This window comes from Ostrea edulis, chromosome 3, assembly GCF_947568905.1.
Source record: "Ostrea edulis chromosome 3, xbOstEdul1.1, whole genome shotgun sequence".
Classification (NCBI taxonomy): domain Eukaryota; kingdom Metazoa; phylum Mollusca; class Bivalvia; order Ostreida; family Ostreidae; genus Ostrea; species Ostrea edulis.
In genome coordinates, this window is record NC_079166.1 from 8,609,415 (window position 1) to 8,636,224 (window position 26,810).

A 26,810-nucleotide genomic window follows, 5' to 3' on the forward strand; every position below is an offset into this window, starting at 1 on the left:
TTATTATTTTCATTTTTATACAAATTTTAAGAAGTATGTATTTCTGCACTTTACAAAACCCAATACAGTGGTTGCTATGGAAACACAAATGCTTTAATTTCCATATCAACCATTGATGCACACTTTTTTTACTCTGCATGTCTTCATATATCACTATTATGAAAAGTTATGGAAAGTTTCATGAAAATCCAAGATTATCAGTATGCCACCTTCTGCATGATTCTTACGTGGACTGCTACTTAATAGTCCATCAGATAAGCAAACCAAAATAACTCGCAGGAGGTTTTTATCTGCATACCTCCCAGATCTAAATGCAAAAAACACTTTTGGTGACAAAGTGAAACTCAACAATATGGAAGATAATTGTGAACTGGCTACTACAAGCAATAACTCTTTGTCTGATCCTACAACATGTACCAATCAAACTATAACAACGGATGCAATCCCCATTGCTCAACCGCCCCTTATACAATCCGAGGGTCAACCATACAGTTTACCAGGTCTGATTTATTCGGCTATGAGTGACCAAAGTTTCATGTAACAGTTAGTACCTGTACTGGCCAATGCCATAACACCTTCTATAGAAAAGGCTGTCCAGTCAGTATTTCATCAGTTGACAGAGACATTAAAAAAACAAACGGAAGAGATCAGTGAGCTTAAAAAAAAACTAAGTGATGCAGAGGAATGCAATACAGATCTTCAGAAACAAATATGGGGTTTGGAAGAATCGGTAGATGAACTAGAACAGTATGGCAGAAGAAACTCCTTAAGGTTCCACAACTGTCCAGTGCCTAGCCAACATCAGCAACATCATCGAAATCGGGTAGATATCGACGCGATAGTTACAGAGCTGTGCAAGAAGATGAATATCGATCTGACAGACGATGACATTTCCCGATCCCATCCAATCGGCAAACCCAACAAAAGTGGAAATATACAGATAATTTGTAAATTCAAAAATTGGAAAATCAAAAACAGAGTATACTCAGAAAAACGGAAACTCAAAAATACTCAAATATTCTTGACAGAGGACCTAACGAAGTACCGGCAGGGAATGATTCAGGAATTGGCCAAAGCAAAACGCGAAGGTGAAGTGAACTCATACTGGACGAATGACGGGCGCATCTTTGTGAAATTTGAAGAGATGGGGCCAAAACACCTGATCCGCTCCTTCAATGACCTTTACCACATTGTGTCAAGGCCAGGATCTGATTAATATGGACCTCCATACGTATTCATTATCACAGTCGCACTTTGATTTAGCATGCAATTGTATTATTATCACTACCATTATATTATTATTATTATTAGTTCCATTTTGCATTGTGTATGTACATGTACACCTGTACATGCATCTTTGTACTAATATATATGTACTCATTACAAAAACATTGTAACCCTTATTTTTCCTTCCAAAGTATGCTGTTCCTACCAGAAAATGTATATTTGTACATAACGTTTTTGTTATTTAACCTAGATGCTACCAACAGGCTTTTGCCTAGGGATGAACACAGTCACTGTTTTCTTTTGTTGTTGTTTGTTTACCTTTTTTACTTTGTTCTTTCTTTTTTAACCGATATCAAAGGTCACATTGACCTTTGATATACCTTTGTGTTTCATTTCTTGAATATCATCATATATGTAATCAATTGTCATATAGGAGAGGGCGTTCTAAGTTTTAAGAACTTGTGCTCAATCCGTTTGTAATAACATCCAGACAATAAAATATGTTCAAATCAAATCAGTGTTTTGTATAGATTTGCACTAAGCGTGAATTCTCCATGTTCATAATTATCTGTCCATAATTTTGACACAAGGCGAAATAAATCAAAACTACTTTGTATTTTTGCTAAACATATTACGGTGAGTTAGTATGCTAAGTTTGGGTTCATTTCGTGAACATGGACTTATCACGAAAATGCGATTTTGCCTGATTTTTTTTACGTGGAACCATACTTAGAATACTGTAAAATCGATATCAATATTTTGCATAAATTTGGAACATATGTACATAAAATATACTTATATAACATATTTCTTTTCAATTCAGATTCTATCTATCTGCTCAAAATGAAAAGCTGCCATGATCTCTATACGAATGTTTCGAAACACTGAATAGTTTATATCCTTTTAATTACAAAATCAAACAAGAAATAAAATGTCCGATACAATGTGTAATGTTCCCGTTTTGGGAACACTATATCGATAAATCCAATGCACAAATAGATCATACATACACATGACTACACATTTAACACAGTTAAAAGTAAGCATGGTCTGTAAGATGTCGCTCTGAATATGATTGACACCTCAATACGTGTTCCTAACATATCACTAGCAAAAACAACCAACGTAGGAGACTTTCTATAAGATAAAGCAGTCACACACACACACACACACACACACACACACACACACACACACACATGAACCTATATCGTGTGCACAAAGTTGTGAAAAACAATCGTAAATAGGATATTTGCTCAACTAACTTTAGACATGTACTTAAAACATTTACATCGTCAATTTGTGATGAGAAATAATAGCAGCTTTCAATAACTTGTTTACATCAAATAATTCGTCATACGATTTTATTTCAGTTCTTCCGGCCACCTTCAAACATATATATACGTACAGCTACGAGGTTCCCTTTCTCATCTTTTGTGGTATGCCCTTCTGGTCCAATACCATCCTCTTCTCCTACAGAAATAAATATATCAAAGAATATAACCACATCCATTGATACGTTTACATGTCATTTCATGAGGTGTAGCATGGTTTCTGCGAATTTGCCCGGTTATTAACAGCGAATAAAGTCCGCAGGGAATTGTCAAAGTATGATACGAAAGATCTTGTTCTGCGTATGATCAGTTTTTTAATCGAGACAGTCTACTGACAAACAAGTTGATGGTGTAGGTGTTTCAACAGTTTCGTTTAAAGTCAGCATTTCGCAAATTAAATGGTCGTTATAACAATCTAGTTTGCCAATACAACCTATCATTAGGTCAAACGCTGTCTGACGTGTTTCATACTGATTGTTAGACTATTTTTGGCATACACTGATTTTGACAATGGATGGTTCCGTTTACCTGATCTAAGCCAAATATGAAGCAGATGACTGGCGATGTTAATATTGAATGGCGCTAGAAATTATACCATCACCAAAACTTTGACAAAGAACATGTAAGACTGTATTTGTGCGATTCCAAGCAGCAATCCTTACATTTAAGGGCAAGCAAACAAGTTTTGAATTATTTCTCTTTTTTGATTATGCACATGTTTCTGCGCAGATTACACACGCCTTCTAAAAATCACAAGTGCTTCTGGACAGAAAGCTCCCACTGAATTTTTCAATGTTAAATTCGCTGGGTGTGTAGCGTATGTTCTCTTTTTCATAAAATATCAAACTGTACTTTGTTTTTATTTCAAAGAATTAAACAAACTTCGCAACAAATCCTTGTTATGAATATATCATCACTGGCCATTATACTTAAATTCCAGAGAGGGTATGTGTCCTAAAGTAGCATCCTTTATAAAGGGAAGGGGCAGTAGGAGGAAAAATTGAAATTGACATCGGTTATTTTGCCTAATCTTCAAAATTATAAATCGAGAGGGAAGGGCTGTAGAAAAATACCTTTGAGGATTTGCGTTTTATTTGCTTCTCTTAATAAACCTTATCGATTATTTTCAAATTGTTTATCTTCAAATTGTTCTAATTGCTATATTGAATCATTTTTAAAATCGACGCATTGAAATAGCGAAAGTAGTATTTTGCATAAAACTACGTAAGAGAGAGAGAGAGAGAGAGAGAGAGAGAGAGAGAGAGAGAGAGAGAGAGAGAGAGAGAGAGAGAGAGAGATATGTTACTACTGAATATCCCTACGCAAATATAAGTATGCTTTTTATTTGCAATTTGTGAAAAATATTTTAATCAAGTAATCAAAGAAATATTTATATTTGGTTAAAAACCTTACTGTTGTCAATGGCCATGTGTGCAATTTGTCTTACAGAAGTGTATTTGTTGAGAAAACAGTTTTTCAAAACCTGTCAGTTCTGAGTAGCTGTTTCCAAAGATCCCGGAATTGGGGTGGGAGTTCTATAAACATATAATGTACGTTCCCTTTGTCTTAAAGATGCTCATACCAAATTCGAAATGAAATTGAAATCTTAGTTATCAATAAGAAGTTTTAAAAAGTTGAATATTTAACATTTAATCTCTATGGCCATTTTGTCTCGTTCGTGATACTAATACTCTACCCCTGGAATCATGAAAGTTACTTAGGTAAACGTCTGCTTACTACTTTTAAATATCCATTTAAATTCAATCTATTCGTAATAGGCAAACATGACACTTAAATATGTCACAAAAACGATATCTGCCAAGTTTGGTCCCATTCTGGAGTCATAACCCCTTCCTTAATATCATGAAATTAAAGACATTGATACATGTAAAGACATTTCTCTTTTACATGATTACTCATTTAGTTTTTATTGCAAATATGCAGTTGTAGAGAAGACGATATTTCAATAATTGTCGATTTATGGCAGTTTCTATCCGCCACTTAGGCCCAATGGTGCAGAAGTCCATATTGTAACAGTTTATCCCCATGCCCTAGAAATGCTTAATACCAAAGTTCAAAACAATTAGAAAACAAATATACAAACGTATTAGCAATCTAGCAAGACAACCTTCAAGAATTTTGAGTTTTATAATTACTTCCGCAAACACGTCTTTTGCCTTTTAAGCTTGTACGCACTGTATTCATTCACAAATCAAACGAAAACATAACAATGATTTTCAGATAGAAGAAAATATCCAGTTTGCTGATGTACAGAGATGCAAGTTAAGCTCATGGTTAATGAAACGTGCAAAATACTAACACTTGTCTCTTAAATTCCGCTTTACAGAGTAGTTAACCAGAGTGAATTTTATCATTGCAATGGATTTAGACTATTGTAAAGACATTCTTCAATTCGAGCAGAGAGACCACATTTACCTTTATTTTCAACATGGGCAATCGTTCCGTCATCTTTGTCTGCCTTTTCCTCTTTATCTTTCAGACTCTGTATGCATTCCTCATTAACTCTGTTTTCCTCTATCGGATGAGATTAAGACGTAAATTGAAAATTGTTAAGATGTTTTCATTATGTATTTATCATATTTTACTAACGTCTATCAGGGTAAATCAAATGACAGATAGTTTTTAAAATAGAGGATATGATGATGCAAAATACTTAATAGCAGAACACAAAGCCGTAATAACACAAAAATAGCATTTGAAAACGTTTTATATTATGAAAAAAGATACTGTTGTTATGACTATAACATTATAATGACTTCACAACACAGAAGGAGTCATTTTGAGCATAATATTCTGACGTGATACAAAGAATTTACGTTAACCTATGAAGTGTAGATCTAAATGAACGAGTGAAACAATTTTTCTTTTTCCCTTCTTTCCACTAATTGTCCGTGAAAAGTTTTTAAAAAGGAAAATCATTAAAATGTTCATTTCCACCCACGTCTAAATGTTCACTCAGTTTTATATTACGGTATTCCGGTACTTGAATGTGTTGCTTATGTACACGAATTCTGGCTCTAAGAGTTGTTCCTGTCTTTCTGATATAGGTGTATCTTCATCCGCTACATGTAATAACATATATTAAATTCTTAGAACCACAATACATATCCGCATTTACGGTGAATTCCTTTCCGCTGAAATGGAAAGTTTGTCTCTCCTTTATATATGCAAGGTGAAGATAACGAACAGTGATGAGTCTCATAGCTCCTACAAGCAATGCAAAATAAATAGTTGGGCAAACACGGATTCTTGGACACACCAGAGGTGGGATCATGTGCCAAGGAGGAGTAAGCATCACCTGTTGACCGGTTACACCCGCCGTGAGCCCTATATCCTGATCAGGTAAACGGAGTTATCCGCAGTCAAAATCAGAGTGCCAAGAACGGCTTAACAATCCGTATGAAACACATCAGACAGCACTGGGGATATTTGTATCTGTTGACTCGGATATCAGATTTTCTATGAAATATTGATGGACATATAATTCTACGGAGAATATTTGTCATTTCTTCATCTGATTTCAGAGTATTATTACGTTGATGAACCACAGGAGTCATATTCAGGTTTTTGCGATTTTTTGGGTTATAGGTGGTTCTAAATGGTCATATATATATATATATATATATATATATATATATATAAGTGCTTTGTATAATTTTTTGTATTTGACCTTGTATCCATGTTGTGGATCCGACACTTTGAGGTATCGGGTGTTGTTGGAACTTTAGTGCTTATATATATATATATATATATATATATATATATATATATTGGGATAAATCTCCGATATAATCTTCTAGAGTGCTCGACGTGGCCTCACGGAGCTACATAAATTGACGATCAGATGGAGTTCAATCACATAACATTTATTTCTCTACAGGCTGTTTCGTGAGGGGATGGTTTCCCCTCACTCGTCGGGAGAAAAATGACATCTAACGAAAAACATCCGCGTGGCTGAGAATATATTACACAGAAACATACTGGATAGTTGCTAAGCATGATTACACACAGGATTGAGTAAATATAAATTTATGGGAATGACGGCAAGTGCTGACAAGTTCTGAACGCTTATTCAATGAAGATTTTTCGGGATGACATATTATAAAGAATTTCTCTAGAATACAGAGGTTGCACTTTTTTGAAATGTTTGAGTATGATGTTGTTTTTCCTAAAATTTCCCACTTGATTTTGTAGTCAATATTTTTGTCTTTCAATGTCCATATGAATTTGCTGAGCTCGGTGGTATTCTTTTTCGTGGAATTACGGAATGAATGAGTGTGGTTGGCGTATCTTAATTTGAACTCGGTGTCTGCTAGTCCCACGTAGCTCTCTTCTTGTCCATTATCGGCTCTGACTCTAGCTAAATACACAATTCCGTGGGCGCGACATTCACCGTTGAGCGGGCATTGGTCTTTGTTTCGGCAATTACACCTGTTACATGTATCTCCGGTCTGGCGCACTTGTTTAATTGAAGCGTTATGCGAGTCAATTACATTTTGCATGGATGGCATACAACTGTATGATATTTTAATAGTGTTTCTGTTGATAATCGGGCGTAGAACATGGCCTATCGGGAAACACTCATCTATAATTTTGAGAAACTGTTTACCCAAGTTTGTTTTTACGTTACTATCATATGGGGGGTTAAACCATGTGATGTTACGGGAACGATTTCTTCTGCTGTTCTGTTTAGTTTTGGCTGATTCGTCGTATGTTAGCTTGTATTTATAGCCGCTTTCATCAAGTGCTTTTTGGTATATGCTGGCGGCTTTGACGAATTCCTCTTTGTCCGATGAAATTGATGACAATCGGTGATTGATGCCTGATGGTATAGCTTTAAGTATGGAAGGCGGGTGGTTACTGCCGGAGTGTACGTAACGCGGAATGTTGCCGGGTTTCAAATACGGGGAATGTTTACTTGTATGTAAGTTCAACGTTACGTCCAAATAGTTGACCACCTTCTTGTTGGCATCTATAGTGATACGGAGACCATGATCCTCAAATATCTTGCACAGACGTTGTTTTATCTTCTCTGTGACTCGTGCGCTGCATTTCGTAACGCCTAGTCCGTCGTCTCTGTATAGTCCTACGTTTAATAGACTACCGAACTCGGCTTTGATCACTGACAGCAGGTAGATGCCGACTAATTCACAACACTCAGCGCCATCGTATGAGCCCATGGTAATATCGAATAGATTTTCTTTGGCTTCTTTCTTGACCCACGGTTCGTTTTGACATAGTAATAACGACTTCTTTGTGTGCATAATGATGTGACTATCCGCATCGGAAATATGATGGAACTTCGATGCGTAACTGAGAGCATTGTGGAGTAATTGCTCAGATATGCTGGGATAAAAGTCCACGATATCAAAACAGATGAATGAAGATGAACTCTTGTCAGGTATACTGTCGAACCATTCCACTACGGATAAAGTTTTTCGCCATAATTTGTGTCTAGTGGCTGCCGCTACTGTTTGTATAATACGTTGTAGATTTGATTTACTGATTTTTCCGAGTTCGGACTTCGTCGGGTTGATGAGACGGCATTTCGGGTCGTTTTCAAAGTTCTCTTTGTGATCTTTCAGTGTTATAAAGCATTCTCTTTCGGCTATACGATGGCGCTGAGTGTTGTGAATTAGTCGGCATCTACCTGCTGTCAGTGATCAAAGCCGAGTTCGGTAGTCTATTAAACGTAGGACTATACAGAGACGACGGACTAGGCGTTACGAAATGCAGCGCACGAGTCACAGAGAAGATAAAACAACGTCTGTGCAAGATATTTGAGGATCATGGTCTCCGTATCACTATAGATGCCAACAAGAAGGTGGTCAACTATTTGGACGTAACGTTGAACTTACATACAAGTAAACATTCCCCGTATTTGAAACCCGGCAACATTCCGCGTTACGTACACTCCGGCAGTAACCACCCGCCTTCCATACTTAAAGCTATACCATCAGGCATCAATCACCGATTGTCATCAATTTCATCGGACAAAGAGGAATTCGTCAAAGCCGCCGGCATATACCAAAAAGCACTTGATGAAAGCGGCTATAAATACAAGCTAACATACGACGAATCAGCCAAAACTAAACAGAACAGCAGAAGAAATCGTTCCCGTAACATCACATGGTTTAACCCCCCATATGATAGTAACGTAAAAACAAACTTGGGTAAACAGTTTCTCAAAATTATAGATGAGTGTTTCCCGATAGGCCATGTTCTACGCCCGATTATCAACAGAAACACTATTAAAATATCATACAGTTGTATGCCATCCATGCAAAATGTAATTGACTCGCATAACGCTTCAATTAAACAAGTGCGCCAGACCGGAGATACATGTAACAGGTGTAATTGCCGAAACAAAGACCAATGCCCGCTCAACGGTGAATGTCGCGCCCACGGAATTGTGTATTTAGCTAGAGTCAGAGCCGATAATGGACAAGAAGAGAGCTACGTGGGACTAGCAGACACCGAGTTCAAATTAAGATACGCCAACCACACTCATTCATTCCGTAATTCCACGAAAAAGAATACCACCGAGCTCAGCAAATTCATATGGACATTGAAAGACAAAAATATTGACTACAAAATCAAGTGGGAAATTTTAGGAAAAACAACATCATACTCAAACATTTCAAAAAAGTGCAACCTCTGTATTCTAGAGAAATTCTTTATAATATGTCATCCCGAAAAATCTTCATTGAATAAGCGTTCAGAACTTGTCAGCACTTGCCGTCATTCCCATAAATTTCTATTTACTCAATCCTGTGTGTAATCATGCTTAGCAACTATCCAGTATGTTTCTGTGTAATATATTCTCAGCCACGCGGATGTTTTTCGTTAGATGTCATTTTTCTCCCGACGAGTGAGGGGAAACCATCCCCTCACGAAACAGCCTGTAGAGAAATAAATGTTATGTGATTGAACTCCATCTGATCGTCAATTTATATATATATATATATATATATATATATATATATATTCTGGAAGATCAAACGCAGAAAATACTAGCCCTTCCTTATTTCAATTGCATGTGCCTTTCATTGTCTCTGATGCAAAACAATCGTTAATAACAATCAAACATCAACATTGCAATGGATTTCCTAAATAACAAAACAATGTAAAATATAGAAATACTATATTTACCTGTATTTCCCTCGGCAGCAACGACAGTGCCAGTTTCCTTAGGAGTATTCTTATTCACTCCGTTTTCCTCTTCATTTTGAACTTGATTTGAAGCGCGGTCTTTTTGAACAGTTTCCTCTGCAGAGGAAGAATAAGTTGCATGTAGGTATCAGAACCAATATGAATATATTGGTGTCTTCTATAAGAGTTCACTGGGATATATTTAATGAATAAAAGGTAAAGATAACCAGCAGGGATTAGTCTCATAACTCCTATTAACCATACGAAATAGAGAGTTGGACAAACACGGACCCCTGGATATACCAGAGGTGGAATCAGGTGCCTAGGAGGAGTAAGCATCCCCTGTCGACCGGTCACAACCACCGTGAGCCTTATATCTTGATCAGGTAAACGGGGTTATCTGTAGTAAAACATCAGTGTGCCAAGAACAGCCTAACAATTGGCATGGAAAACAACAGACACCATTTGACCCAATGCTAGGTTATATTGGTAAACTAGATCGTTATAACGACGATAGAAACTGCGAAATGCTGACTTTAAACAAAACTGGTGAATCCCCTACACCTTCAACGTATTAGCCAGTAGCCTACTTCGAATTAAAAACTGATCATACGCAGAAGAAGCTCCTGTGTATCGAACCAGTTGAGAGGTGTAAACACTATATGGAGGTGATAATGTAATATTGCTACATAAATATGGATAGTTGACGATGGAGAAGCTGAAATCATCCCGTTTGTTATAAAGTTGAGTTGTTAGTTTGCCGTTAAAATTTTCTTTCAATAAAATATTTACGTATAAAGCAGAAGTGAACGACGCTGTGGTGTCTTTCATTTCGGGTTCATTGGGATATACTGAATCGACATACGAATGAAAATCAATACTGTTAATAGATAATACTTCATTGATATATCTAAATGTCGAATTGAAGGCCACAACAAGATATGTTTTCTTCTCACATTTTTAGACATTTTAGATAAATTCTGCTTCATAGGAATATATAAGTAGTCAGCTAGCAAAGTAGCACAATTCCTGTGCATTGGCATTCCAACAAACTATTAGAAGACCTGGTCACCAAAGATCACGAAGATATTGTCAGTTAGGAACTCCAAGATATGTTTTCTTTCAACTTCAGAGTACTTATGCGCGGAATTAGGGTAGCGTTTAACAAAGTATTTTTTGGATGATTGATCACTATATAAAAATATATGCGTCTCTCATATTTGTTGATGAAGCAACTGTCTATGATGTCAAAACGTCTAGTCTTTAATTTATCGCGAGGAATGGTTAGGTAAAGTGTTGAACAGTCATACGTGTGATGTTGTCTATTTGAGCAAAGTTTTGTGATTTCAAGTTTACTAAAATGTGTTTAGAATTTTTTTTAGAGTTCACATTTGATTTACATCACTTCTGGCATATGTAGTAGCTCAGTACGTTTGAAGTTTTCCCTTCACAGATGCTAATATGTTCGTGAGGAGCAAACATAGGGGCTCGTTAGATCATTTACGAGATCCAGCAATGTATCTTTGTTTGTAATGGTTTTTATGTAGTTTAGGGATCCAGCATAGGTACGGTAACTCATATTCATCTGACACATTGACTGGAATATCTAATGTGTCTAAAACTGAAGCATGATTTTCAAGAATTTCGTCTTTTGAAAGGTCAGTTGGAATATAAATACGATTATTCACCGATTGACATGTTGTGGACACCACAAAGGAGGATAATTAAAATTACTGACTGATAGGTGTATTTCTAACGTAGAATAATAGAAGCAAATATAATACCAGCAATTGAACGATTAAAAAAACCACTTTAACATCAATTAGTTGCTTTAGACCGTGGCATATATTTTTTATAGAAATTGACATCTGGAGAAATAATAAATCTGCTTTCTAATTGATACAATGGCCTATGTCGAACTTGTACATGTATATACCATGTATTTTCAGATTCTTGTGCAACAGAAAAACTAACAACGGTAGGAATTTGAAATTAACAGCAGACTTTGACTTCCTGCAAAAAAGTGTGAAATATATTGGACGATATACACATGTACCGGATAGACATTTGTGAAATAAAAATGTTCTCAATAAGAAGCATGTCATATGAAAGAAATTCAATTTAGCTTATTGGAAACTTACCAAACACTAGCATATTAAGATTATATTAAAGGATACAAGTTATAAAATTCTAGCGTTTTATCAACTAATCTGATATCAGATAAGTCATTATATCAGCTAAGATTTAGCTATTAACGTTATACAAGTAAATTGAGTTCTGTAAAATATGCATTTAATACATGCTTAAGACCACCTCCACACCATTCAGAATTCATAATCATGGTATTGTGAATATCAATTCATTGATAAAAACTGTTGGTATAACACCTAAATGATTTGATAGCTATTTTTTTCTTATTTGCTTTATGAAGGAATGTGCGAAAAGATATTGAAATGGCCCGTCTCATCAATATGCAATGTGATTGTTTGCAGGAGAGGGGATATATCCCCTGTAGTTCTCCTTCATTTTTTATACACCAGCATGAAAATGCGGGCGCATTATGCTATACCACTAACGTCCGTCTGTCTGTCTGTCCCATTAACTTTGTCTTCACAACTCCTCTTAAACCATTAAGGGGATTTTGATGAAACGTGGAGAACGAAAAGATAACGATGTGGAGCTGTGCATATTGCAAAGGAAACGCTGTCCGATGATGGTTAAAGGAGTTGTGGCCCTTGGACTTATTTTTCTCTATTCAAAATACTTTGTCTTCGCAACTCCTCCTAAATCCTTTGTTTTTTTTTTTTTATGAAACTTGGTACAAAGAAAAACCACAATATAGAAATGTGCCTATGACAAAGGGAATGCTGCTCAACTATGTTTGAAGTAGTTAGGGCTCTTGGACTTAGATTTATTTTATGTAAGTACCTTTGGGGGATTTTAATTAAGTTTGGACCAAAGAACGATTACAATGTGGAGGTGTCTCAACTGATTCGATATACAAGAGCTTGTTCTGGGTATAGTCAGTTTTTAAATCGAGGTAACGTTGACCGGTCACACCCGCCGTGAGCCCCATATCCTGATCAGGTAAACGGAGCCATCCGTAGTCAAAATCAATGTGCCAAGAACGGCTCAACAATCGGTATGAAACACGTCAGACAGCATTTGACCCAATGCGAGGTTATATTGACGAACTAGATCGTTAGAACGACCGTAGAATTTGCGAAATGCTGACTTCAATCGAGACTGTTGAAATCCCTGTACCATCAACTTGTTTGTCAGTAGCTTACCTCGATTTAAAAACTGACTATACCCAGAACAAGCTCTTGCATATCGAATCAGTTGAGATATATAAACACCATATGCAGGTGATAATGGAATATTGCTACATAAATGTGGGAAGTTGACGAGGGAAAAGCTGTTTGTCATACAGTTGAGTTGTCAGTTTGCCGTTAATGTCTACTTTCAATAAAACATCTAAGTATGAAGCAGAAGTGGACGACTCTGTGGTGACCTTTATTTCGAGCTCACAGGGATATATCAAATCGACATATGAATGAACGCTATCATTGCCAATGCCAATGCACACTACCCAAAAACATTTTTTAAATTTAAATTAAGGAAAAATATGATTCAAATCTACATTAGTAATTTCAGAAAAAGTTTGATACAGATATTCTCCCTAAGTTGAATTTTTTGATGAAATTGGTCTACAAATTTGTGTGATATTTAATACAATTATGTTAATTAATACTTGATTTTTTTGTAGAATTGGTGATATATTTTATGTAAAAGTTATTGAAATAATCAATTATGCTTAATTTTCATAAAATTAAAAGAAAGCCAAGATTATTCTGTCCTTAATAATTGTTTTATAGTGTGTTTCTTGTGAAAATTTATGATTTCATGAAAAATTAAGTTTCAGCAAAGGGGCAACTTTGAGGGGCTGCTATTCTTAAAAGTCCACACTAACGTACTCTTTCTTATGTTTTAAATGTCATTCGGATGTATATATTTAGCTCTAAAACTTCATAGTTATTTCGGATTTCAAAGATTTCGGTTGAGCATTACTGAAGAGACATTATTTGTCGAAATGCGCATTTGGTGCATCAAAATTGGTACCGTATAAGTTTTACATCAGTTAAAATAGTTTATCAAAAAAGTTTGATACTTCTGAAAAAATTCAAACCAGGAGAGAACATCCTTAAACCCTTTGGTGAATTTTGATATAACTTGGTACAAAGAGGGATCACAAAGTATATATGTGCATGGTACAAGGGGAATGCTGTCATACTAGGTTTTAAGGAGTTATGGTCCTTGGACTTAGATTTCATTTCTGCAAGTACCTTGTCTTCGCAACTCCTCTTAAACCTTTTCGGAGATTTCAATGAAACTTGGTACAAAGGAAGATCGCAATGTTTAAATGTGCATATTACCAGGAGATGCTGTCCCACTATTTTAGAAGGAGTTACAACCCTTGGACTTATATTTGTTTAATGCAAAATACATCGTTATTGCAACTCCGACAAAATTCTTTTGTGGATAATCCTGTTTTACTTGTTTAAATTACTGGGTCAATAACGTATGCGAGCGTATCGTGTACCGGTTTAGCGGTGCCCTTTTTTTCAAAGGTATTGACAAATCCGAACAAAACTATTAAAATCGTGGACATGAATTACAACTTTCTAACATAATTATGTTTACCTACTAAGCCAAATGTAAAATAGTTGATGGTTGATGTTAAATTGAATGGCGTAAGAAATTACAACATGGCCACAGACAATTATATCGCTTGGGTTCGAATGTAATATTAAAGAGTAAAGGTATATAACTCTAAATATAGGTTACCCCAGTGCACCCATGTATAAAAGAAAAATCAATATATGCACCCAGGGGTATATGAGCCGAGTTGCATGGAATACATTGTAAGGTCAGGAATGATGTGGCATATTTATAATTGTGAAGAACTAATTTCAGTTTTAAACTTTTCGAGTTACTGTCCAGAAGCCATATTTCTCTGAAGTTTTCAATCTATTTTCGGTCACTGTGACCTTGACCTTTGAACTTTTTTCTTAAAAATCAATAGGGCTTGCTTTGCTGGTATCCAACAATATATCCAAGTTTCATTTAATTGAAATTAAAATTTTTCGAGTTATCCTTCGGAAACCAAAATATTTCGGAATTTTAAATCTATTTTCGGTCACTGTGGTCTTGGCCTTTGATCTATTTTCTCCAAAATTAATAGGGGTCTTTCTTAGCTAGTACCCAACAATATAACAAAGTTTCATTTGATTCAGATGTATACTTTCTGAGTTATCATCCGGAAACCAAATTTTTCTGAAATTTTCATTCTATATTCGGTCACTGTGACCTTGACCTTTCACCTTTTTTTCTATAAAATCAATAGGTATCTTTATTAGCTGGTATCCAATAATATATTAGAGTTTCAGTTGATTCGGATTTAAACTTGAGTTATCATCCAGAAACCAAATTTTTCTGAAATTTTCGATCTCTATTCGGTCACTGTGACCTTGACCTTTGACAATTTTCTCCAAAATCAATAGGGGTCTTTCTTACCTGGTTCCCAACAATATATCAAAGTTTCATTTGATTAGATTGTAAACTTTTTGATTTATCATCCGGAAACCAATTGTTGACACCGAACCACCCACCCGCCCGCCAACCCGCCCGCTCGCCCGCATCACTAAACCAATAGCCGAGTTCAACTTCGTTGCAACTCAGCTAATAAACCGAATGCCATAAAATTCTACTCTTTATTAAAAAATATTCATAAAACGTTTATACCAAGATTCCGTATACTTCACAAAAAATGCAAAAATGAATTATAAGAAAAGTGCTAGGCCCTGACACTGTGCCACTAAACAGAATGCTTGAGCATTGCAACAAGATGTTACACATATTGTGCAACACAAAATATCATATTGATGTTGAATTTCTTACTCCAATCTAGTCTGTAATAGCTCTAAGTGACTGAAAATTGTAAAACCGATGTATAATAATGATGTTAATTTTGGAAATAAGTGGTACCGATCAAAAAGGCTGTGATAAGAGGAAATGCAGACTTTTTTATTTTTACAATGTTCAGTCACATGGAGCTATTACTGTTCCTTCTAATTATCCATTTGTTTTTAATAAGTATCGTTAACACTAAAAGATATGATTTAATGTTTTAACATATTAATACTAGATGCAAACTTTTGCCCAACACTGGAATCAGAACATCGTCCCAAGACATAATGAAATAATATAATAATTTGGTTGAGACGTTCCTGTTCTACATGACTATGCATTTAGATTATCTTAAGAATGTGCGGTTGGAGAAAAGACGTTTTATCAAACCTAGTCAATTTTATGCAGTTGTTTTCCCGTCCCCACGGTCACAGGATGATGAGTCGAAAACGATACATGTTATGCACCCCCTTGTGCCAGAGATGATTCATAACAAATTTGAAAAGAATTGGAAGGTTAGTTATTAAAAAGAAGTTTAAGATGAAAGGCGAAGATAACGAACAGTGATCAATCATAACTCCTATAATCAATACAAAATAGATAGTTGGGCAAACACGGACCCCTGGATATACCAGAGGTGTTCATTGTTAATGCAAACATCTGATTGTTATGCCAATCTTGGCTTCATCCTGGTACAAGCACGCTATCACTGGGATCATTGAACTTATAAATTTGGTAAAGGTCAGTCTGCACCTGAATTTTCCTTTAGTTTTATTTTAGTGGCAGCAACATTAAAAAGATGACAATTCAACGTTTCACAAATAAACGGTATATGACAAGAATTGTCCCACCCTGGAGTTAGACCCTCCTCCCATGGTATCATGAAATTTACAACATTGGTAGAGAATGTCCCATTTTACGTGACTAAGCTTTTAGTTTCTGTTGCAAATGTGCCATTGTTGAGAGGGCGATTTTTCAAAATTGATTCCTGGCAGTTGTTGTACCGCCTCTAAGGCCCAGAGTTAAAGAAGTTCATAATGTTACAGGTTATTCCCCTTGTTTAGATATGGTTTACACAACAGTTCAAAAGAATTAAAAGGGTAGTTATCAACAAGAAGTTGAAAATATTCCATAGCTACTGCACGTTGGACAACAAACGTCAGCGGACGCAGATTATTAGCGATAGGTTATCTAAGTGACTCAAATGACCTAAAATATGGATAGCAAATATCATACAAAGGATATTACGAATATAGTAAGTCAACCTTCAAGAACTTGAGTTTAATACTTACTTTCGCAAATGTTCGCCTTTTATGCTTGTGCGCATGGATTTATTTTACAAAACAATATAGTAATGATGTAACACTTTAAAATAAAATAAAACATCCAGTCTGTTAATAAACACATATATATGTTAATTTCACGGTTCATGAAGCGTGCAAAATACTACTGACTGTCTCTTTAATTCTGCTTTTCAGAGTGGGTAACCATAGTGACGATTAACATACGATGGCTTTCGAATATTCTAAAGACATTGTCCATTTCGGGCACATGTAACATTTGACTTTATGTTCAACAACTTCAGCGTCAACATTAACGGTCACAAATAACAGTCGAGAGGAAAATATTTCCATTCTAATGCAATTTTGCATTTCACTTGATGTTTACGTTTTTGTCTTGAAATACGTTACGAAATGTTTACGTTTCACGTTACGTTTTTGCGTCATTCTACTGTGACGTCACAATTGAAAGCTTTCTCTCGTTTAACTTTCTCAAACGTCAATGTTTTGCTTTCGTTAATAAATGTGTGATAGTTGTTTTTTTTTATGTTCAGATTCTTCAGGATAATAAAACTATTATATCATAGTTGCCTTCGGGTGAAAACCCTACTAAGACCTGATAATTTGTGATGTCTCCCTGCTAAACAGTCCATACTTGTATAATAAAACAATCTTCAAGTTATTTTTCGCGAACAATTTTTGTAAAGGATAAAAGTGCACACCCAATTTAGCAAATAACATAAAATGAAGTGTAACACTTAAACTATAAACAACACTTCGGCCTACATATTGAAATATAAACAATGATTAGTGTAACATATTGAAATATTGCTGCATCTGGTATATTTGTAGATTATTTAATCTTCTGCATGACCAAAGGTGGAACATACTACCCCTTGTCTCTTCAATTGTATGTGTTTTAGACAGTGCATCTGATGCAATACAAGCATCAGTTACATAAATATTTAATTGATAAGTAAATAATTAAGAAATTGCCTTCCTATATTTTAAATACATTGTATAGTTCAAACAAAATATTAAATTTACCTGCATTTTTCTTGTCTGCGACTTCATCTTTAGGGGTATCACTATTTACTCGTCTTTCCATCTCACATTGGAAATCGTTGTTAACGCTTTTCTCTATAGAATACAAATAAACGGTAGGTCTCAGAAACTATCAAAATATATATCGATGAAGCAGTTTTGGTGTATTGAAACGAGCAAATAATTTCATATATTTAAGAGAACCTCAAGCATAAAGTGCCCACATATCACATTACAAAGGAGAAGTTGCGCAATTAAAGTATCAGCAATAGAGTGCCACATTAAATTGTTGAATCGACGCTAGGGTCGAAAATTCGAAATTAACGTATATTTCACCAGTTGAAATATTCATACCTTTCAGAGAGATTTGAAAATCAATATGTTCAAAACAACCGTAGTTATATGCATGGATAAAAAAATAATTCTGGACAATTCATAGGGAAGTAAATAATCTGAACCCCTTAACATTTGTCTCCATAAGATACATGTACTTGTTTATGTTTATCAAGTGATTTAATATGCGGGAGCATATTTTGCTTATGATTCATTTTTCAAATTGTAGGCTTCTGCCAAATAAGCCTATGTTGCATAAATTTTAACACTCTGATTTAAAGTCAATATTTTGCAAATGTACTGTCATCACAGTGATCCTACTTGCTTGCAAATATGATCTGTAACTGGGTCGAACGTTGTGTGATTTGTTTCATATCAATTGTTAGACTGTCGTTTACATACTGATTTTCAGTACAGATTAGAGCACTCCGTTTACCTGAAATATCAAAATATTGAGCTCACTGATGGTGTGACCGGTCAACGGTCTTTTTTTTTCTCCTCTAAGTTACCTGATCTCACCTGGGGTATGTATAGAGTTCCATGTTTCTCCTCTTAATTCAAAATTCTTTAAGGATTTATGACATTTTTCACTATTCGTTACCTTCATTTGTTTATTAGATTTTACTTTTTGATTACGTTTAAATCATTGTCGTGGACCTTCCTGTAACCTACCTTTAATGGCTCAGTCTATATTTTGATAGAATTTAACAGGGGATCCATGATGTAGAAGTAATGTGTTGGCTTTACGGCTTTGTATCATTTAGTCTATATAGAGTAATTATTGATGGCCAGGAAAAGGTTACTGAATGACCATGGGGTTGAATGAACAAATACGAAATATGATTAACTTCATAATGATACTTGATTAGTGCCTGCATAGTCACTGAATGATAAGAGAGTAACTAAAGGATGGGGAATTATAACAAAAAGTCGCCATAGGAAACGTACTTGCGTCTTTCGATTGTTGTGCAATAAACAAACGTTTAGCATTCCGAATTGAAATATCAATGTTCTCGTCATGTGTCACTTGTCAATGAAGGACATTGACATCTGAAATTTGCCTCACTACAATTGCACGATTAGGTATTAGTTTTCCCTTTTCATTGATAGAGAATTCTTTTTTAATTATTCGACATAATTATATTGAATTAAAAGTCATTATGAATATGTTATACCAATTCTTTGATCAGTGTTAGTGAATGTTCTGAAACATAAAACAAAAATTGTTTCTCTAATCAGAACTTTTTTCTTTGAATAATGTAATATCCTTACACATTATTTGCGTAATTTAAACATCTACACATTCCGTAATTTAAACCAAAACTTCAAATAAAGCTATACGCTTCATCAAAAGTATTTCAGTGTTATTGTCACTTGCATTATATTTTAATATTAAAGGTCAAAGATAAGAATTTGTGATACTTGGACTTGGATAGTAAAGTTACTTCCTGCAAGAGTTTTCATTTGCAGGATGTGTTGCATATTGTGAAGAAGATTTCTTGTAAAAAAGACAATCGATCTGTCAGATTCTGCAGAAACTGTATTTTAGCGCGCTGACGCATTTTTCGTTTTCTCCCCAAATTACTTCAATTTTTTAACTCCGCCCATTCTCTACTTCTCATACTTTTTATCTTTATTCTTTTTGTCCCTTCTTCCATTACTTTCGGTTGAAGATCGTTTATTTTCCTTAAGGATTTTTTTCAAATCTTTACCTTTTGTTGGTATTCTGATCAATGTTGAAATGTTTAATGCCCGTGGGGATCCAGTTTAGAATAGGTCCCCATTTTCCCCTTATTTGTCGTATGAGGCGACTAAATGGGGCGGTCCTTCGAATGAGACCGCAAAAACCGAGGTCCCGTGTCGCAGTAGGTGTGGCACGATAAAGATGCTCAATGGCCATAAGCGCCGAGTATAGACCTACATTTGTCAGCTCTTCACCGGCAGTGGTGATGTCTCCATATGAGTTAAATATTCTCGAGAGGGACTTTAAACAATATTAAATCAATCAAACTTTGTCCGTCAAAATGCTATTTCGGGTACTGTGTACTCACCACATTTTATAAACGATTCATAAACTTATCTTAGGCAGCACAAGCTATTGTGTATCGAATCAGTTGAGAAATATAAACTCCATACGCAGGTGATAATGAAAAGTTGCTGCATCTGGTATATTTGCAGATTATCTAATCTTCTGCATGACCAAACGCGGAACATACTACCCCTTGTCTCTTTAATTGTATGTGTTTTAGACATTGCATGTCATGCAATACAAGTATCAGTAACATCAACATTTAATTGATAAGTAAATAATTAAGAATTTACCTTCCTATATTTGAAATACATTGTATAGTTCAAACAAAATTATTACATTTACCTGCATTTTTCTTGTCTGCGACTTCATCTTTAGGGGTATCACTATTTACTCGTCTTTCCATCTCACTTCGAAGATCTTTGCTTTTCTCTATGGAATACAAATAAACCGTAGGTGTCAGAAACAATTAAAATATGTATCGATGAAGCATTTTTGGTGTATTGAAACGAGCAAATAATTTCATATATTTAAAAGAACCTCAATCATAAAGTACCCACATATTACATTACAGAGGAGAAGTTGCGCAATTAAAGTATCGGCAATAGAGTGCCACATTAAATTGTTGAATCGACGCTAGGGTCGAAAATTCGAAATTAACGTATACTTCACCAGTTGAAACATTCATACCGTTCAGAGAGATTTGAAAATCAATATGTTCAAAACAACCGTAGTTATATGCATGGATAAAAAAATAATTCTGGACAATTCATAGGGAAGTAAATAATCTGAACCCCTTAACATTTGTCTCCATAAGATACATGTACTTGTTTATGTTTATCAAGTGATTTAATATGCGGGAGCATATTTTGCTTATGATTCATTTTTCAAATTGTAGGCTTCTGCCAAATAAGCCTATGTTGCATAAATTTTTACACTCTGATTTAAAGTCAATATTTTGCAAATGTACTGTCATCACAGTGATCCTACTTGCTTGCAAATATGATCTGTAACTGGGTCGAACGTTGTGTGATTTGTTTCATATCAATTGTTAGACTGTCGTTTACATACTGATTTTCAGTACAGATTAGAGCACTCCGTTTACCTGAAATATCAAAATATTGAGCTCACTGATGGTGTGACCGGTCAACGGTCTTTTTTTTTCTCCTCTAAGTTACCTGATCTCACCTGGGGTATGTATAGAGTTCCATGTTTCTCCTCTTAATTCAAAATTCTTTAAGGATTTATGACATTTTTCACTATTCGTTACCTTCATTTGTTTATTAGATTTTACTTTTTGATTACGTTTAAATCATTGTCGTGGACCTTCCTGTAACCTACCTTTAATGGCTCAGTCTATATTTTGATAGAATTTAACAGGGGATCCATGATGTAGAAGTAATGTGTTGGCTTTACGGCTTTGTATCATTTAGTCTATATAGAGTAATTATTGATGGCCAGGAAAAGGTTACTGAATGACCATGGGGTTGAATGAACAAATACGAAATATGATTAACTTCATAATGATACTTGATTAGTGCCTGCATAGTCACTGAATGATAAGAGAGTAACTAAAGGATGGGGAATTGTAACAAAAAGTCGCCATAGGAAACGTACTTGCGTCTTTCGATTGTTGTGCAATAAACAAACGTTTAGCATTCCGAATTGAAATATCAATGTTCTCGTCATGTGTCACTTGTCAATGAAGGACATTGACATCTGAAATTTGCCTCACTACAATTGCACGATTAGGTATTAGTTTTCCCTTTTCATTGATAGAGAATTCTTTTTTAATTATTCGACATAATTATATTGAATTAAAAGTCATTATGAATATGTTATACCAATTCTTTGATCAGTGTTAGTGAATGTTCTGAAACATAAAACAAAAATTGTTTCTCTAATCAGAACTTTTTTCTTTGAATAATGTAATATCCTTACACATTATTTGCGTAATTTAAACATCTACACATTCCGTAATTTAAACCAAAACTTCAAATAAAGCTATACGCTTCATCAAAAGTATTTCAGTGTTATTGTCACTTGCATTATATTTTAATATTAAAGGTCAAAGATAAGAATTTGTGATACTTGGACTTGGATAGTAAAGTTACTTCCTGCAAGAGTTTTCATTTGCAGGATGTGTTGCATATTGTGAAGAAGATTTCTTGTAAAAAAGACAATCGATCTGTCAGATTCTGCAGAAACTGTATTTTAGCGCGCTGACGCATTTTTCGTTTTCTCCCCAAATTACTTCAATTTTTTAACTCCGCCCATTCTCTACTTCTCATACTTTTTATCTTTATTCTTTTTGTCCCTTCTTCCATTACTTTCGGTTGAAGATCGTTTATTTTCCTTAAGGATTTTTTTCAAATCTTTACCTTTTGTTGGTATTCTGATCAATGTTGAAATGTTTAATGCCCGTGGGGATCCAGTTTAGAATAGGTCCCCATTTTCCCCTTATTTGTCGTATGAGGCGACTAAATGGGGCGGTCCTTCGAATGAGACCGCAAAAACCGAGGTCCCGTGTCGCAGTAGGTGTGGCACGATAAAGATGCTCAATGGCCATAAGCGCCGAGTATAGACCTACATTTGTCAGCTCTTCACCGGCAGTGGTGATGTCTCCATATGAGTTAAATATTCTCGAGAGGGACTTTAAACAATATTAAATCAATCAAACTTTGCCCGTCAAAATGCTATTTCGGGTACTGTGTACTCACCACATTTTATAAACGATTCATAAACTTATCTTAGGCAGCACAAGCTATTGTGTATCGAATCAGTTGAGAAATATAAACTCCATACGCAGGTGATAATGAAAAGTTGCTGCATCTGGTATATTTGCAGATTATCTAATCTTCTGCATGACCAAACGCGGAACATACTACCCCTTGTCTCTTTAATTGTATGTGTTTTAGACATTGCATGTCATGCAATACAAGTATCAGTAACATCAACATTTAATTGATAAGTAAATAATTAAGAATTTACCTTCCTATATTTGAAATACATTGTATAGTTCAAACAAAATTATTACATTTACCTGCATTTTTCTTGTCTGCGACTTCATCTTTAGGGGTATCACTATTTACTCGTCTTTCCATCTCACTTCGAAGATCTTTGCTTTTCTCTATGGAATACAAATAAACCGTAGGTGTCAGAAACAATTAAAATATGTATCGATGAAGCATTTTTGGTGTATTGAAACGAGCAAATAATTTCATATATTTAAAAGAACCTCAATCATAAAGTACCCACATATTACATTACAGAGGAGAAGTTGCGCAATTAAAGTATCGGCAATAGAGTGCCACATTAAATTGTTGAATCGACGCTAGGGTCGAAAATTCGAAATTAACGTATACTTCACCAGTTGAAACATTCATACCGTTCAGAGAGATTTGAAAATCAATATGTTCAAAACAACCGTAGTTATATGCATGGATAAAAAAATAATTCTGGACAATTCATAGGGAAGTAAATAATCTGAACCCCTTAACATTTGTCTCCATAAGATACATGTACTTGCTTATGATGTTCATGTCTCTGAAGTGACTTAAGATGCGAGAGCATATTTTGCTTATGATTCATTTTAGCTCACCTGAACCGAATGTTCAAGTGAACTTTTCTGATCACATTTTGTCCGTCGTCCGTCTGTCTGTCCGTCTGTAAACTTTTCACATTTTCGACTTCTTCTCCAGAACTACTGGGCCAATTTCAACCACACTTGGCCAAAAGTATTCCTGGGTGAAGGGCTTAAAAAGTTTGTTCAAATGAAGGGTCATGTTCCATTCAAAGGGGAGAAAGTCACAAAAATGAAAAAATAGGGTAGGGTCATTTAAAAATCTTCTCAAGAATCACTGGGCCAGAAGAGCTGAGATTTACATGAAAGTTTCCTGACATAATGCAGATTCAAGTTTGTTCAAATCATGTTCCCCGGGGTTGGATGGGGCCACAATAGGGGATCAAAGTTTTACATACAAATATATAGGGAAAAACTTTTAAATTCTTCTCAAGAACTATTAAGCCAGAAAAACTGAGATTTACATGAAAGTTTCCTGACATAATACAAATTCAACTTTGTTCAAATCATGACCCCCGGGGGCAGGATGGGGCAACAAGGGGGATCAAAGTTTTACATACAAATATGTAAGGAAAATCTTCTTTTCAACAACCACTGAATCAGAAAAGCTGAAGTTTACAAGAAAACTTTCTGACATAGTGCAGATTCAAGTTTCTTCAAATCATGGCCCCCGGGGGTAGGATGGGCCACAAGTGAGGGGGGGGGGGTGTCAAAAATTTTCATACAAATATAGGGAAAATCGTTAAAAATCTTCTTCTCAAGAAACATTGGGCCAAAGAAGTTGACATTTACATGAAAGCTCTCTGACGTAGTGTAGATTCAGGTTTGCAAAAATCGTGGCCTCCAGGGGTAGTTAGGAAGATATGGGCCAAGGTGACCCAGGTGAGCGATGTGGCCCATGGGCGTCTTGTTCAAATTATAGGCTTCTGCCAAATAAGGCTATGCTACCGAAATTTTAACAGTCCGATTTAAAGTCAATATTTTGCAAATGTACAGTCATCACAGTGATCCTACTTGCTTGCAAATATGATCTGTCACTGGGTCGAACGTTGTGTGATTTGTTTCATATCAATTGTTAGACTGTCCTTTACATACTGATTTTTAGTACAGATTGCTCTGTTTACCAGAAATATCAAAATATTGGTCTCACTGATGGTGTGACCGGTCAACAGTCTTTTTTCTCCTTCAAGTTACCTGATCTCACCTGTGGTATGTATAGAGTTCCATGTTCCTCCTCTTAATTTAAAATTCTTTAAGGATTTATAACATTTTTCACTTTTCGTTACCTTCATTTGTTTATTAGATTTTACTTTTTGATTACGTTTAAATCATTGTCGTGAACCTGATCGTAACCTGCCTTTAATGGCTCAGTCTATATTTTGATAGAATTTAACAGGGGATCCATGACGTAGAAGTAATGTGTTGGCTTTACGGTTTTGTATCATTTAGTTTATAGAGAGTAATTACTGATGACCATGAAAAGGTTATGTTGCATATTGTGAAGATTTCTTGTAAAAAAGACAATCGATCTGTCAGATTCTGCAGAAACTGTATTTTAGCGCGCTGGAACATTTTTCTTTTTCTCCCCAAATTACTTCAATCTTTAACTCTGCCCATTCTCTACTTCTCATACTTCTTATCTTTATTCTTTTTGTCCCTTCTTCCATTACTTTCGGTTGAAGATCGTTTATTTTCCTTAAGGATTTTTTTTCAAATCTTTACCTTTTGTTGGTATTCTGATCAAGGTTGAAATGTTTAATGCCCGTGGGGATCCGGTTTAGAATAGGTCCCCAGTTTCCCATTGTTTGTCGTATGAGGCGACTAAATGGGGCGGTCCTTCGAATGAGACCGCAAAAACCGAGGTCCCATGTCGCAGTAGGTGTGGCTCGATAAAGATGCTCAATGGCCATAAGCGCCGAGTATAGACCTACATTTTTCAGCTCTTCACCGGCAGTGGTGATGTCTCCATATGAGTTAAATATTCTCGAGAGGGACTTTAAACAATATTAAATCAATCAAACTTTGCCCATCAAAATGCTATTTCGGGTACTGTGCACTCACCACATTTTATAAACGATTCAAAAACTTATCTTAGGCAGCACAAGCTATTGTGTATCGAATCAGTTGAGAAATATAAACTCCATACGCAGGTGATAATGAAAAGTTGCTGCATCTGGTATATTTGCAGATTATCTAATCTTCTGCATGACCAAACGCGGAACATACTACCCCTTGTCTCTTTAATTGTATGTGTTTTAGACATTGCATGTCATGCAATACAAGTATCAGTAACATCAACATTTAATTGATAAGTAAATAATTAAGAATTTACCTTCCTATACTTTAAATACATTGTATAGTTCAAACAAAATTATTACATTTACCTGCATTTTTCTTGTCTGCAACTTCATCTTTAGGGGTATCACTATTTCCTCGTCTTTCCTTCTCACTTTGAAGATCTTTGCTTTTCTCTATGGAATACAAATAAACCGTAGGTGTCAGAAACAATTAAAATATGTATCGATGAAGCATTTTTGGTGTATTGAAACGAGCAAATAATTTTATATATCTAAAAGAACCTCAATCATAAAGTACCCACATATTACATTACAAAGGAGAAGTTGCGCAATTAAAGTATCGGCAATAGAGTGCCACATTAAATTGTTGAATCGACGCTAGGGTCGAAAATTCGAAATTAACGTATACTTCACCAGTTGAAACATTCATACCGTTCAGAGAGATTTGAAAATCAATATGTTCAAAACAACCGTAGTTATATGCATGGATAAAAAAATAATTCTGGACAATTCATAGGGAAGTAAATAATCTACACCCCT

General features: G+C 35.3%; 1 protein-coding gene across 8 annotated transcripts in view; it reads right to left on the reverse strand.

Annotated features, from left to right (window-relative positions):
• Window positions 1–2,116: 2,116 nt before the first annotated feature.
• LOC125673605 (nuclear speckle splicing regulatory protein 1-like) overlaps window positions 2,117–26,810 on the reverse strand; it is a 96,082-nt gene continuing 71,388 nt past the window's right edge. For 6 of the 8 annotated variants that reach the window (XM_056159876.1, XM_056159877.1, XM_056159883.1 and 3 more), the window contains exons 12-18: window positions 26,358–26,444; window positions 23,434–23,520; window positions 20,736–20,822; window positions 18,032–18,124; window positions 9,735–9,851; window positions 4,998–5,096; window positions 2,117–2,700 (exon numbers count right to left, since the gene is read on the reverse strand). In XM_056159876.1, the coding sequence (XP_056015851.1) occupies window positions 2,597–2,700; window positions 4,998–5,096; window positions 9,735–9,851; window positions 18,032–18,124; window positions 20,736–20,822; window positions 23,434–23,520; window positions 26,358–26,444 (674 nt within the window). In that variant the 3' untranslated portion in view covers window positions 2,117–2,596. The remainder of the gene's footprint in view (window positions 2,701–4,997; window positions 5,097–9,734; window positions 9,852–18,031; window positions 18,125–20,735; window positions 20,823–23,433; window positions 23,521–26,357; window positions 26,445–26,810) is intronic. The other 2 variants (XM_056159881.1, XM_056159882.1) reach the window with 2 other exon arrangements.